General features: G+C 32.8%; 1 protein-coding gene across 1 annotated transcript; it reads right to left on the reverse strand.

Moving 5' to 3' along the window:
• Positions 1-1334: 1334 nt before the first annotated feature.
• On the reverse strand, positions 1335-11571 carry eIF2Bbeta (eukaryotic translation initiation factor 2B subunit beta). Its single transcript, XM_072535368.1, has 7 exons — positions 11412-11571; positions 8481-8697; positions 8071-8210; positions 6942-7098; positions 6340-6534; positions 4135-4331; positions 1335-1430 (listed from the first exon to the last, which is right to left on the reverse strand). The coding sequence occupies exons 1-7, from the start codon at positions 11468-11470 to the stop codon at positions 1358-1360; spliced, it is 1038 nt and encodes a 345-aa protein (XP_072391469.1). The 5' UTR covers positions 11471-11571; the 3' UTR covers positions 1335-1357.
• Between the last annotated feature and the right edge of the window lie 2094 nt (positions 11572-13665).

Genomic DNA, 13665 nt, shown 5'->3' on the forward strand with positions numbered 1-13665 from the left:
TATGCTCAAAAAATAAATATAAGTACCATCAAATATATAATGTATCGAGACAATTCCTTGTACTGATATGTAAGTTTGTAGAAAATTTTATGGGGGAATACCAAGCCGGCTTCAGAAAACATAGATCAGATCTTTACTCTAAGACAGCTGCTTGAAAAAGGATGGGAATTCAATAGAACTATCCATAATCTCTTCATAGATTTCCGGGAAGCGTACGGCAGCATTAAAAGGGATCAGATGTGGAATGCAATGGCAGAACTTTCAGTTCCAAAAAAACTTATCCAGCTTGTTAAGTCATGTGTGAATAGCTGTAGATCCAGAATATCCAGCTGTAGATCCAGGTAACGAACTCTCAGAATCTTTCGAAATAAGCAGTGGTCTGAAACAAGGAGATGCGCTGTCACCTCTCCTCTTTAATATCATCCTGGAGAAAGTAGTAAGAGCAGCACAACTTAAAACATAATTACTGACAGTAAATGGACAAAAATTACTACTAGCATACGCAGATGGCATTGATATTGTGGGAAACACAGTCACCAATGTGAAGGAGACTTTTAATAAATTGGGGGTAGAGGCAAAGAAAACTGGTCTAAGGGTAAACGAAGAGAAAACCAAATACATGCGCATCAACAGACAAAAGGGACGGGATAGAATAGGGCAAAATGTTACAATAGACCCATATAATTTTGAAAGAGTGGAGAGTTTTAAATATCTCGGAGCAACAATCACTGCAGATAACGACATCGCGGAAGAGATTAAAGGAAGAATTCAGGCAGCAAACATATGTATGTACAGCCTCCACAATACTATTAAATCTAAAAGCCTAACACGAACAACAAAAATTAGAATATATAAAACGGTGATTAGACCGGTGCTCATGTATGGGTGTGAGACGTGGACCCTGACCAAAGAAACTGAAAGAAAACTTAGACGTTTTGAGAGGAAAATCCTCAGAAGAATCTTTGGGACTTAACGTTAATAGCAACCAATACCGAATATATACATCTATTTATTTATTGTTTATATATACATCTATTTTAACCTTTAGTTTCTTGAGTGGCCAAAGATTCTGTAAATGTTTGTAAACAGCGAAACCGGTCACCCAATATTTGTTTTAATAAAAAACCTATTACGGATTGTAACTATAAGACCTTTTTTCTTTAACATTTATGAACATGTGCTCACACCAGCAACCCTTTCATCATTTAATTAGATTGATATATCGTTGACCTATTCAGGCATTTCACATCGCAGAAATTATTGGGTTTGTTCAGTGGTGTCAGAAGCCTTCTTCAAATCTACAAAGGGATAGTAGGAGAAAAAATATAATCCAATAATTACAACAAAATATTTATTTTTATATATCATAATCGTCTTGGTGGTACAATTCGGATAGTAATCTATAAACATAGGAAGGCGCATTACCACCCCTAAAACAGAAAAGAAAAATACTACAGACACAGCAATTAAGTATAGTTCTCTCAAAGTAGCCAAGAAGGCGACCAACTAAATAACTATAGATTGGTATTATACAATTATTATTTAATAATTTAAATAATTTTTGGTCTTAACTTTAACCATTCAAATTAATTTTTAAACTTTGTTTTCTAAAAACGCAAAATATTGGTATATTAACAGAGTAGGTAAAATATGGTAGTTCAGCTTCTATTCTCTACATCTTAGCAGATGTGAAGTGATTATGACGTTGATGTATCCAGCTTTTGATTAGTAATGTGGGTATATTGTACAGCTGCGGTCATTGAATAGTTTACCCCTTACATATCTAGTAGCTGATTGTTTGAATTTTTACCTCGTTTAAACAAACACTTTACATCAAAGTGACGTTAATTGCCAGTGGCGGACCCAGAATAGGTTCATTAAAATGAAAAAATCAAAATAAAATAAATCTATTTTACCAAATGGAAATTACAGGAAGAAGTTTTTTTGAATAAAATGGATTATGTTTTTAATAACGAAAATCAGGAAGACTGGTTTAAAAATATCCATTTTATTTTAAATCTATTTTATATTAAATAACGATTAACAGTAACACAATTAATATTTGGTGGAAGCCCCATTATTGTCAATGCAACTTTGCAATCTTGTGTTCGTAGATAGCACCAATCTTCCCATGTTATATCCAACAAGCTCCTCCTAAGCCTGCTCAATTGCTTCTATAGTTCAACTATATTTCGTGGCCTAAGGTTTGTTTGATTTAATTTCTTTGTCAACTCTGCTCACACATTTTCAAAGGGGTTATGGTCAAGACTTCGGAAAGGTTACGGAAGAACACTAACATAAGTTTGTTCCAATCATTATCGAACAATTCTACTCGTATGCGCCGGGAATTGTCATGTTGGTATTGAGGTTGATATTGGGGAATCTCTGGATCACTGACGGCAACATTATATTCTCAAGAATATGTTTGCAACATATGAAAACAAACGCCTGGGCCTTCAGCCCCATACGTTGACCAAACCTATGATTTCTCGGCCTATAAACTTTTAATCGACCATTGCTATATGATGGAAACACTTTTTCATCGAAAAATGCAACGTTAGACCAAAAGTTGTCTCCACGGTCTGTTCAGTACAAAATGCAACTCGTCTCCTATTATGATCGTCAGTTAAAAAACTTTCCTTGCAGCTGCACAATCACTTGCTTTTTGCTTCTACGTGAAGTGCGAATGCTGTCTCTTTTCGAGCTATGGCAAAAGGAGCTTCTCTCAGATAATCTACTAATATTTTATTTTGTTACTCTGTGGAGAATTTCTGCCCTCATGAACCACCCTTCTTCTTCTTCTTTCACTTTATAAGCAATTCTGCTTGTTCATTGGCAAATTAATACCTCTATTAGAAATGTCACTCCATCTTTTGCGCGGTCTTCCGATAGTTCGTCTGCCGATTGGTGACTTAGCTCTTGCTATTTTGACGTCACGGGTCTCCTTCATTCTGCTTATGTGGTTATTCCATTCTTTTTTTCTATTTTGTGTCCATTCATTTATACACTCTACGTTACATTTTCTTCTAATGTCTTCACATCTCTTTCGACATCTCAGCGTATTTCTTGTAATTCTTTTTAGTACTCTCATCTCTGCCGTTTCCAGTAGCCTTTGCTAGTGGCTGTGTCGGGTCTTGTTTCTGAAGCATGTGTCGTTATTGGTCTTACACTGGCTTTATAAATTCTTGACTTCATCTCAGTGTTAATGATATGTGTCTATTTCGCCATATAGTGTTACTAAAGCATACTGCCAGTCTATTTGCTTTTTGTACTTAATCTCTCACTTCTTTGTCCAGGTCTTCATAGCTAGACAGTGTAATTCCCAGGTATTTTATTTCCATTACCTGTTCAATACTGATGCCATCAATTTATATTTCACATCTGGTTGGTTGTTTGCTGACTACTATTGTTTTAGTTTTCTGAGATGAGACTGTAATGTTAAATTCTTTTGCTCTTATGTTAAATCTGTGGACCAATCTTTGCAGACTATTTTCATTTTGGGGTATCAATATTGCGTCGTCTGCGTAACGGAGTATTTTTATTTCTTTGTTTCCCATTCTGTATCCTCTTCTTTTGTTAACGCTTTTGATGATTTCATCTATGATCAAATTGAATAGCATGGGGCTCAATGAATCCCCTTGTCTCATTCCGCTGCCTATTTCTATAGGTTCTGTAAGTTGTCCATCTATTCTGACTTCCATTTTGTTGTTTTGGTAGATGTTTTCGATAGTTTTTATAATATTTAGGGAAACCTCTATTATACAGAAGATGGATTACATCTTTGAGTATTACTCTGTCTGTTCTTTAGGTCAATCAGACATAGAAATGATGGTCTATTATACTCTAGTGATTTCTCAGTAATTTGCTTTATAACGAATATTGCATCTGTAAACGATCTTCCACTCATTTCTTCAGTCATTTTCAGGTTACAAGCAAAGCAGTAACATCTCCAGAAGATGCCAACCCCTAGTGTCGTCGAGAAACGTCGAGAACTAATCTCAGAAGACGACGGCCTAACAGCCCAAACAAACAGTTTAACAAGTTAGACGATGGCTGTGAAAGCCTAACGCAGTTTAAAATGTAGACTGTTATTATTTCAGTCCGAATACAGAACGAAAGAAAGATGTTACTTACTGGTGTGAAATGAACAATGTGACCAATTCTGGTGGTACATAGTCAAAAACTGGATTGTAAATTTCTACACTGTTAAGAATTTTTCCTGCAGAATGCGGAATTACATCGGCCGGTGAGGCACATATGTTAAAAGCTTCATTATTGTGTGATACAACGTACATCGGAGTGAATTTGTACATATGGGAGAGCACCATAACCTAAAAAACAAACAGAAAAATATTTAAGGTTGGTATCGCTAAAATAAATATGAGTGCTAATGGTGTAATAATGGGTGATATTTTGGAGGTATTGTAGCATTTTCGTTTTACTCCGTATAAAATAAAACACCGAAAAAGATTCTTAATTTTTTTTTGCGTCGCTGAGATTGATAATAAAAACATTTTTAGTCTGTTTGTAATAACACAAATTGCTCTTTCGATTGATCTTGATTCCGCCTAGATATTTACGCTGGAAACAAACAACAATTTTTGAGAGATGAGATCACCACTCAGTGGACTGGCTGCCAGAGCAGTCGATTTCATTGTTTGAGTCCGGATTTTTTGTCATCGAAAATTATTGTGTAGCAGACTACTACATCTAGTGTAGCCGTCAAAGAGAACTAATTGGGGTCTGAACGAGCAAAGATCATTTTCGGCGATAGTAGAAAAACCGGCAAATTTTCGTTTAATCTGATGAGTTTTGGTTAAAAGAAGGTGATTTATTACTCAAAATGCTATTTGGCAGTCTTTGTATAGTTAGTTAATCACCGGTTTATTGGATGCTGTATTTCGTGTCAAGGGATCTGATAACAGCGTTTTTGAGGGCTAAGTGAGGCCTACATGGTTTCAGTGAAAATTACGCAGCCGCGTTTTGAAGAATACATATTATCCAGTATAAACTGCAGTCAATTTCAATGTTTGACGTCTCACAAGATTTGTCTAGCTTCCATTTTGTGTCTCTCATGGGTCGAATCCAGAGAAGTTTGTGTGGGACAGTGTTTTTTGTATCCAATTCCAAGATAACAAACTTTTTTAACAATTTAAAAGGAAATAATTAGCCAGTGAAGAAAAAAGTTTTGTTAAATTTTTCCAAATAAACATTTTTTGTTAATATACTAAGATTTGCTTTCATGGCAAATTAAAAAGTTTATAAATAAATATAATTTTTATGGATCAGCTAATTGTCATATTTTGGTTCTCTTTTATATAAAGTTAACTTTGATAATTAATTATTAATTCAGAAGAGTTTGATATTTCATTTCGACATATGACAGTCAGTATATCTATCTCTCCTGATATACCTGTAGGTATATCATTTGGTCATAACCAAAATTTTAAAGTCTGTTTTGTTAGGAGGTTACACTCAATGAAAGGTTTGTTGATAAATTTGGATATTTTTATTTGTAATAACTGTTTAGTGAAATAAAAATAAATATGTATTGTTTCTCCTTAAACCAGGAGTTTAAAATTACTTTTTAAAAAAAGATATTCACCCTTGAAATTTTTCAGGAAAGAAAAACCTTTCTAAATACAAATAGGATTCTTTTAAACGGGGTTCTATTTTAAATAGTTTAGGAATCTTCTTGTGCAGTGTTGCCCAGGACATCTCTAAGTATTTTTTGATGTCTTTTTTGTAGTTGGTCCTCTCAATCCTTCTCAAATAAAGGAATCCTTATCCAAGACTCCGCTCTTCAACCAAAACACGAGTAACCGTTTCGATAGGAACAGGTTTTCGATATTACAATGATCACATGTGAAGCGAGAACTGCGTCTGTCACCTTTCTTAGAAGGATAATAATTTTGGTATGCAAATAATTTCAAATACGTAATATTTTTATTACTTTTTTAACCAAACTAAATATCCGTTACAGACAAGAGTAGGGCGGTTGGTAACCTACCAAAATCTATATGTTAGTTGATAATTAAGTCTGCATCTTAAAAAAGGTAGTTCTATCAGTAAACATTTAAATGAATTGAGACCTGGATTACTGAGTCTCATAACTGATCCAGATCCGTTGATCAAAAATACCCGTATTTCACATCACTACGTTTTAATAACATATTTACGAGTGTTAAATGGCACCAATTCAGTGTCTTTTGATGATTCATGTGAAATTGCTTTTATAACATATATAGGGGTACCGAGTGTATAAACTTGTACGTCAACTGATTTCCTCATATATTGGCGAATCTTAAGGGAAAAAAAGGACAAAGTGTAATTACTCACAGGCACAGAAAATTGTTTGGCTGCCAAGGCTACTGCATGTATTCCACTAGCTGCCCGTAGTCCTCCGTTTGCTAAGACTGTGTGCGTTCCTATAATTACTTTGTTAACTCTGGACATCATGGCAAAAACTGCAGAATCTGGTATGACAGTTGTTTGGATATTGCTTTTTGCCAACCTGGTTGCCATTATGTGGCCCTAAAAATACATTATATTAATAAGATCTTTGTCAATAGTGTTTATTAATATTAATTTACAAAAATTCGATAAGATGCCAAATAAAAGTTGATGGCAAAATATTTCAGCAAGAAATTGGAAAGATTCTAACTATATTTGGATAATCTGGACATCCAATAAGAAGACATCCGAAGATGGAACAGATGCAAGCCTATCAGTGAAATAAGAAGATGATTCATGGTGAATATTGTCTTAGTTTGCTAAATCTAAATTGTCAATATGGTTGAGAGTACATTTAAGTTTCACAGCACTTCAGTGATATAATGAGAAAAGAATATGAGCTACCAAAACTAATTATATAAGACAAAATACAAGAAAAAGGATGTTCACTAATCTTTACTTTGGAAGGAAAAATATACAGTACTTACGTCATAAAATGGCGCTGCTTCAACAACTACCACTTTAAAATGTCGTTCTTTTGCGGCAGATTTTAAAAACTTTTCTACTGTATTAGACTTTCCCACTGTCATAATCATCTCATCCATGTGAATATGCTCTGATGCTTGTGCTGCTATATTCTCAGAACTAAAAAAAATAAATAATGAAATAATTAAGATTATATTTTAGTAATAGGGTGTCGTTTGGTCATAATAGGTTGCATCTACCTTACATCTATGTTCAATCCAACAGATCTAAAGCCTATTATCTATTTCGGAAATACATTTAATATTTGGTCAGGTTCTAAAAAGAACTGTCCCAGGTATTTATGGCATTAGCGAAAAATTATTCAGAAGTTGCAGCCATGCATAGTCATATCACTGAATCTAAATATCTGATTGAGCAATTTCGAGTGTGAATAACTGTGATTAGTTAGAATTTGGTACACTGCAGAATATTTTGTCTCCAATAACAGATGTATTATCATTCTTCATAAGACTCTTCACCAGCAATTCTATTATGACCTGGCACCCATAACAAAAATACTTTGTTGAACTTCGTCAGATATGTCGACTGTTTGCAGTTCCAAGCTGATATGGACTCCTAAGTTGTAAACTTCGGAGTCTCTTCGGAGTAAAGCTTGGCATATATGTCAATAAATATTTTTGCCAAAAGGCACTCTTGAGCAAAAAATCTTTTGCTAGTACTTCTTGAAATATGAGTAATGTAGGAGCTATTTATGGACTAATGTAAGGTCCAGTAAAACATAATCCCACTCCTCTCTATGTTGTTATAGAAGGTATAATATGTGAGGGCATTTCATGTAATATAAGTGTTAGCAATATACTTTGCTATAATTTTAGGGACTGCGGCAGCATACCCAAACCCAGCCATACCAGCTTACCCCAGCAAAGCCAAGAATATGTTCTGGGTGTGCTGCTCAGAGTAAGATTAGTTGCTAGGCGGCTGGGCCAAACTTTGCAACATTCAAACACATCATAGTCCTGTTAAATTCAAACATATATCCTTTCCAGATATCTTCAGAAGATGCTTATCCAGAAAAAAATACAGTTTTTGATATATAACAAACACAAAAAATGAACAGCTATCTTATTTTACCTTGAATCTATTTCAACTTTATACTCTCCTAAATGATCCAATAAATTTGACCTCAAACTACTGTGAGCTTCAGAATAGTCCAATATATCACTTGGATGAGATGTCACAAGCTGATGCAGGGATTGTCCTTCTCCTTTTTTCTAAAACAAAACAGGAATTAATTGCATTAGCAGTCTGAATGGTGTGGCATGGAACATCAAACAGATCAAATATCTTTAAGACACATTTTTAAGAAAAAAATGTAAAAATACATCTATTTTTATTATGAGAGACATATTTTTTATCATATCCCTAAATGTCATACTTTTATGCAGCATATTAATAAATGAAATACTTTATTACATAATCATTGTACAGTTCCAATTTAATAATATGGTTTGTATAAAATCAAGAAAAATAGATTTACCTACCTTTAATGTCGATTCATATTCTTCTCTAATGATTTTTAATATATGTCGCATAATATTGGTGGCTGTAGCTTCAGTAGGTACATTCTCTCTAATAAATTTAATTCTTAATTTAATTAAATTCATTAACTCCCTTGCACTTTTCCATTGTTGCTGTGAAATAAGCTTTTCTAGTAACTCTTCTGTTTTCAAAGCTATATCTAGTGAATTGTCGAGCTTTCTAAATTATACATATAAAAAAGAAAACATTATATTACATAAGAGTATCAGCATTTGTTTTTTTTATTTAATTAATGGCTTTGGATAACTTGATAATGCCACAATAATGTATTTGACTACTTGAATTTGTTAATGATATATTGATCTACTGCAATTGTTCTATTGCTATTGTACAAAATAGAACTTTGCCTAGAGGTAAATTAAAAATATATTGTAAACATCAGTATCACAAGAATCAGTAGATTGACAAGAAACCATATTTCATTTGTTACATTCAGGACCCTAACCAACTTAAAATGGATATTTAGTATCAACAAGGGATTACATAATATAGGGATACTTTTCACGCTAAGGTGCCTTTCATAGCAACTTTATTACAACACAAGACAGTCAATGACAAGGAGGTAAATATATAACATAAGGATAGACAGGGGGAACAAAGCCAGATTTATGCATTCACATTACACATTCTATCCTAAATTTTTCTTTTAGTCCTTTTTAAATAACCTACGAGAGATATATAAAATAGAAGATTTACTCTGAGGAAGAGGTATTTGTTCTTTTATCAGATTTTCCAATAGATACTTAATAGCAGCATCATTATACATGCACCCGAACATCCAATGATTGATATCATCAGTGTTACCATTACAATCACAAAGTTCTGTTTCACTTAAATTAAATCTATGAATATATACCTTTACAGTAGCATGATTAACAAGGCATCTAGCAAACATCCAATATACTCTTCTATTGGGATGACTTCTTACAGCAAAAGACGCAGTAGGTAAAACAGGGCGAATTTTTGTATAAAGATTGCTACTTCTGTTACAGAAAGCATTCCATTCAATTTCCCAATTTTCTTTTAATTCTTGTTTACACGAGACTAAATCACTTCTATGGAGTCAACTAATTTCCAGCTTTTGTTGTTTTTAACAAATCCACTTTTATTTTTAAAAATTGGATTCCAAATTTGGATCTATCATTTTTGAGTTATACTTAATATTTAAAAATAAATTCTTCAGTGTAGTGAAGATATAGGCCATTTGTAATATTAACTTAAACATTTCATGCATCTAGAAGAAAAACCAATCAACAAGGAATGTAGATGAAAAGTATTTTCACCACAAAATAAACTAGGAGCAATAAATTAGCCTTCTTAACCAGAAGTATTTTCCATAATAGGGAACTACAGATAAAATGGGATTGAAACTACACCAATAAATGCATGGAATTGCAAATATATTAAAAAGTGAGACTAGTATAGTTAAGTTTAAATTGAATAGCAAAGAATTAAAAAAAAGGTTTATACTATAGACAATAAGAATGCAATTGAAACATTTAGTATAAAAACACTTGGAGCCGAAAATTAAAATGTGGATAATATCATTATCAGTTTGACAGAGTACTGTAGGTTCCCCACTTAGATTTCCTGATGAGTTTGTAGCGGCCAGAATAGCCTGCTCTTCTAAATTATTATTATTAAAAATTATTTAAATTTGATAACAATGTCTTTTTCATGTAAAAGTACTTCATATTGGATTTACCAAATATGTGGTTCTACTCAAAAATTAGTAAAATCTTTGTTTTTCACTACTACACCTTAGTGTTTTTATAATCTTGAACTAAAACAATATCTTCCACTACAAATGCTACCTGTCTTCTCCTCCTATAATATTTCTCACTATTTTTTTTGTGTAGCATCAAGGTATGTCCAATTTGTATTAAATTAAATGGATTTGACTGTTGGTTTTTAATGCATGGGGTTTATATTAATCAAGACATGTTCGCAATGCCCTTCCCCAAAAAAAAACATTAGCATGAGAAGTGTATTGTATTCCTATATGTTAATAAAAAATTAGGTAATCATACATTATTATTTTTTGGATATATATCTTTTAACAAAAAATGTTCTACTCTTTTGAGGTTATTTTTAGCAGCACCATTGCAATGTGCTGAAAAGGAGGCATTTTTTTAATATACATTATATTAAAATTAAAACAACATAAATATACTGTATATTGCTGCAATCTATTGGCTGCTGTAAGTGGTATAATATTTTTATGTCAAAAAATGGATACTAACCCATTGTATCTATGATTAAATTGAACTTCTTCCTCTATAAAAATTGGTTCTTAAGTTGAATATGTCTTTTCAGTATCAGAAAGCATTCTACTCTCAAAATAGATTTGTTTTTCACTACCATATATAAAACATAGCTGAGCGAGAACAGCTCTGATATCATAATCTGAATAAATTTAAGTATGGGGTTGGATCATAATGGACTAATCATATATCTGAAGAAAACATTTGTTTAGTAATACCAAAAGCTAATTGGCAGTCCCCATCTCAGTTAAAACTACATTCTGTTTTAAAAGTTATATAAACACAGAATATTTAGGAGATTTTATAATTAATTGATTATGGTAATTTATAGTTTCCAAAAAAGACGTTAGTTGTGACTATAAGGTCACGTTCTTGACAAATCGCTAAAACTTTACATAAAATCTCCATTTTTTGTTGTATTTAAAATGTCATCTAACAAATATTTGATCTATAATATGCTGAGACTGATAGTAATAATAAGATATAATCCCACACTACAATATAGCCTAGAAACCACTGTGCTATTTTTCTATTGCACTTAAAGCATTAAAAATCAGAACTACCAAAATTGCATCATATGGTTTGTGTTATGATACCATAACTACTTACTTGTGCTTTATATCACTAACTAAATTATTCACATCCAATAAACTATCTTTGTCAGGCATTTTGTGTTACAAAGCAAAAACTTTATTTTTCTCAAAAAATAATAATAAAAGTAAATTTTAAGTTAGGTTAGGTACATTAAAATACTGTCAAATCAATGTCACTGTCACAAAATAATCTGCATCTTTTTTAAATTTAATCTTGATTATTCAGCCAAGCAGGATTCTAATTATTGTAGATCATCTAATTCCATTATTGAAGTGAATGTAAGGCAATCTTTACTCTAAGGTTACACTTTTACAGACAGAATTCTGGCGAAGTTTTCCAATTACTGTTTTCTGGTAGTTTACAGTAGTTGATATCACCGAGTTCAAAAATTGTCTTCTATATTCAAATGAACAGTAGAATTTAATAGATGATGATTACCACAGAATAATAAACAATGAGAATGCCCACTCTGCTTGTCAAGAGAAGTACGCGCATCTCGTTCGCGCAGACGGAATCAGCCATGTTTTAAACGGAACCATTGCTGTTCAGTGAAATTTTATCTGGTGTGCATAGAAAAATTAAAAAATTAAATTGTTTAATTTATTTACGGCAACCATAGACATAATATGCACTATTTTATTCGTACTTTTATTTGAAGAATAGATTAAATTATTTCAAATTTAGTAAATTATTAATCTCTAAAAATTTAAGTTAAGTTAAGTTACAGTTCTGTCGTAGTTTATCACAAATTTCTCAATCCGGGTCACTCAGAATCTATGTTTCTGTTTAAAATATGGCGATCGCGTGCTGACACACTTCAAAGGCGGCATCTGAGAGTGGGCATTTTGATTGTTATTTATTCTGTGATATAGGCAAGTTAGAATTTTAAACGTGGACGTATTTTTTTTAATTCAGCACCTTTTAAACAACTGCATCTAGTTTCGCACCGGTAAATAGAAAATAATCAATATGGAAGTCTTTATTGATTCACATTCATAGTAGCCGTCATGTACAGATTGTTTTCAAAGGATTTCAGTTTACATTAAATGGCGGTATTGTATGTTCTCTAATATTCTAGTTCGATCTATTTATCAGTACTTACGCGTAAGGTTAATTATATCTAATTATATCTATTATATAGCTACGAAGCTGCAATGAATGCCGTATGAAATGGCATGGTTGTTTCACAAAAGCGACTTAAGCGGCCTCTAGGAGGTACTCACAAAACCTCAGGAAGATGAATTGGTTAGGCGTATAGGAAGAATGTGTGATGCGGGTATGCCATTAAACTTCAAAATATTACGAAAAAACTTGTATGCATTTGTTAAAGAGGTAGGAATAAAGCATCGGTTAGAAAAGAAAATAGATGAAATTGTTTTTCTCAAGACATCCTGACATGAAAGGGCGTCGTGCCCAAAAATTTAACTTAGGCAGAGCCCAAAACTTGAATCGTATAGTTATTATTAACTTCGAAAAACTTTACATTAACAACAAAGGATACCAGCTTACACTGCATCACCAACAAACTGTATTGACTAGTAAAGGTGCTAAAAGGGTGCATATCGTCACACCAGAACACGCTTAAAATGTAACAATCGAGGCATGTGGCAACTGCATAGGCAACACCATTCGACCACTTATAATTATAAAAGGGTTACACAAATAGTTAAACCAGAATGGTATTATAAGCTCCCAGCAAAAACAAAAATTTTTGACAGCAGAAGCATTTATAGATTAGTTAGATTACTTTTGCCGATTCAAAAATCCTGGACCAGCCCTTTTAATTTTCGATGGAGCTTCATTAAAAAAAAATATAATTCTGTTTTTCTACCGTCCAACACCACCAATGAGCTTAAACCACTTAATAAAGCAGTCTTCAATAGTTTTGAATATTACTGGAATAACGAGGTGTTAAATTTTTGGGTGAACAATAATAACTAACGTACCATCAACCGAGCAAGATTTGAGCAAATATTTACGCTGCTGTGGAAAAACGCAATGATGCAAAAAATATTTGTTCTGGATTTGAAGTAACTAGGATATGGCCATTCAATCTAAATACTGTTCCGGATGCTGCCTTTGCCCCTAGTTGTCTGACACAATGAGGCATTGAAACAGTCGGCGAAGATTTTTCAAGAAAAACAGAACCAGAAATTGAACCAACTGGTAAAAAGGCTGCAAAAAAAGTGAGACAGAGACATGTGACGGACTAAGCGTAAGTTTTATTTCCAGTGGCTTTCTGATGACAACGGCGTTAAAAGTATTAACA

This window comes from Diabrotica undecimpunctata, chromosome 6 (assembly GCF_040954645.1).
Source record: "Diabrotica undecimpunctata isolate CICGRU chromosome 6, icDiaUnde3, whole genome shotgun sequence".
Lineage (NCBI taxonomy): Eukaryota > Metazoa > Arthropoda > Insecta > Coleoptera > Chrysomelidae > Diabrotica > Diabrotica undecimpunctata.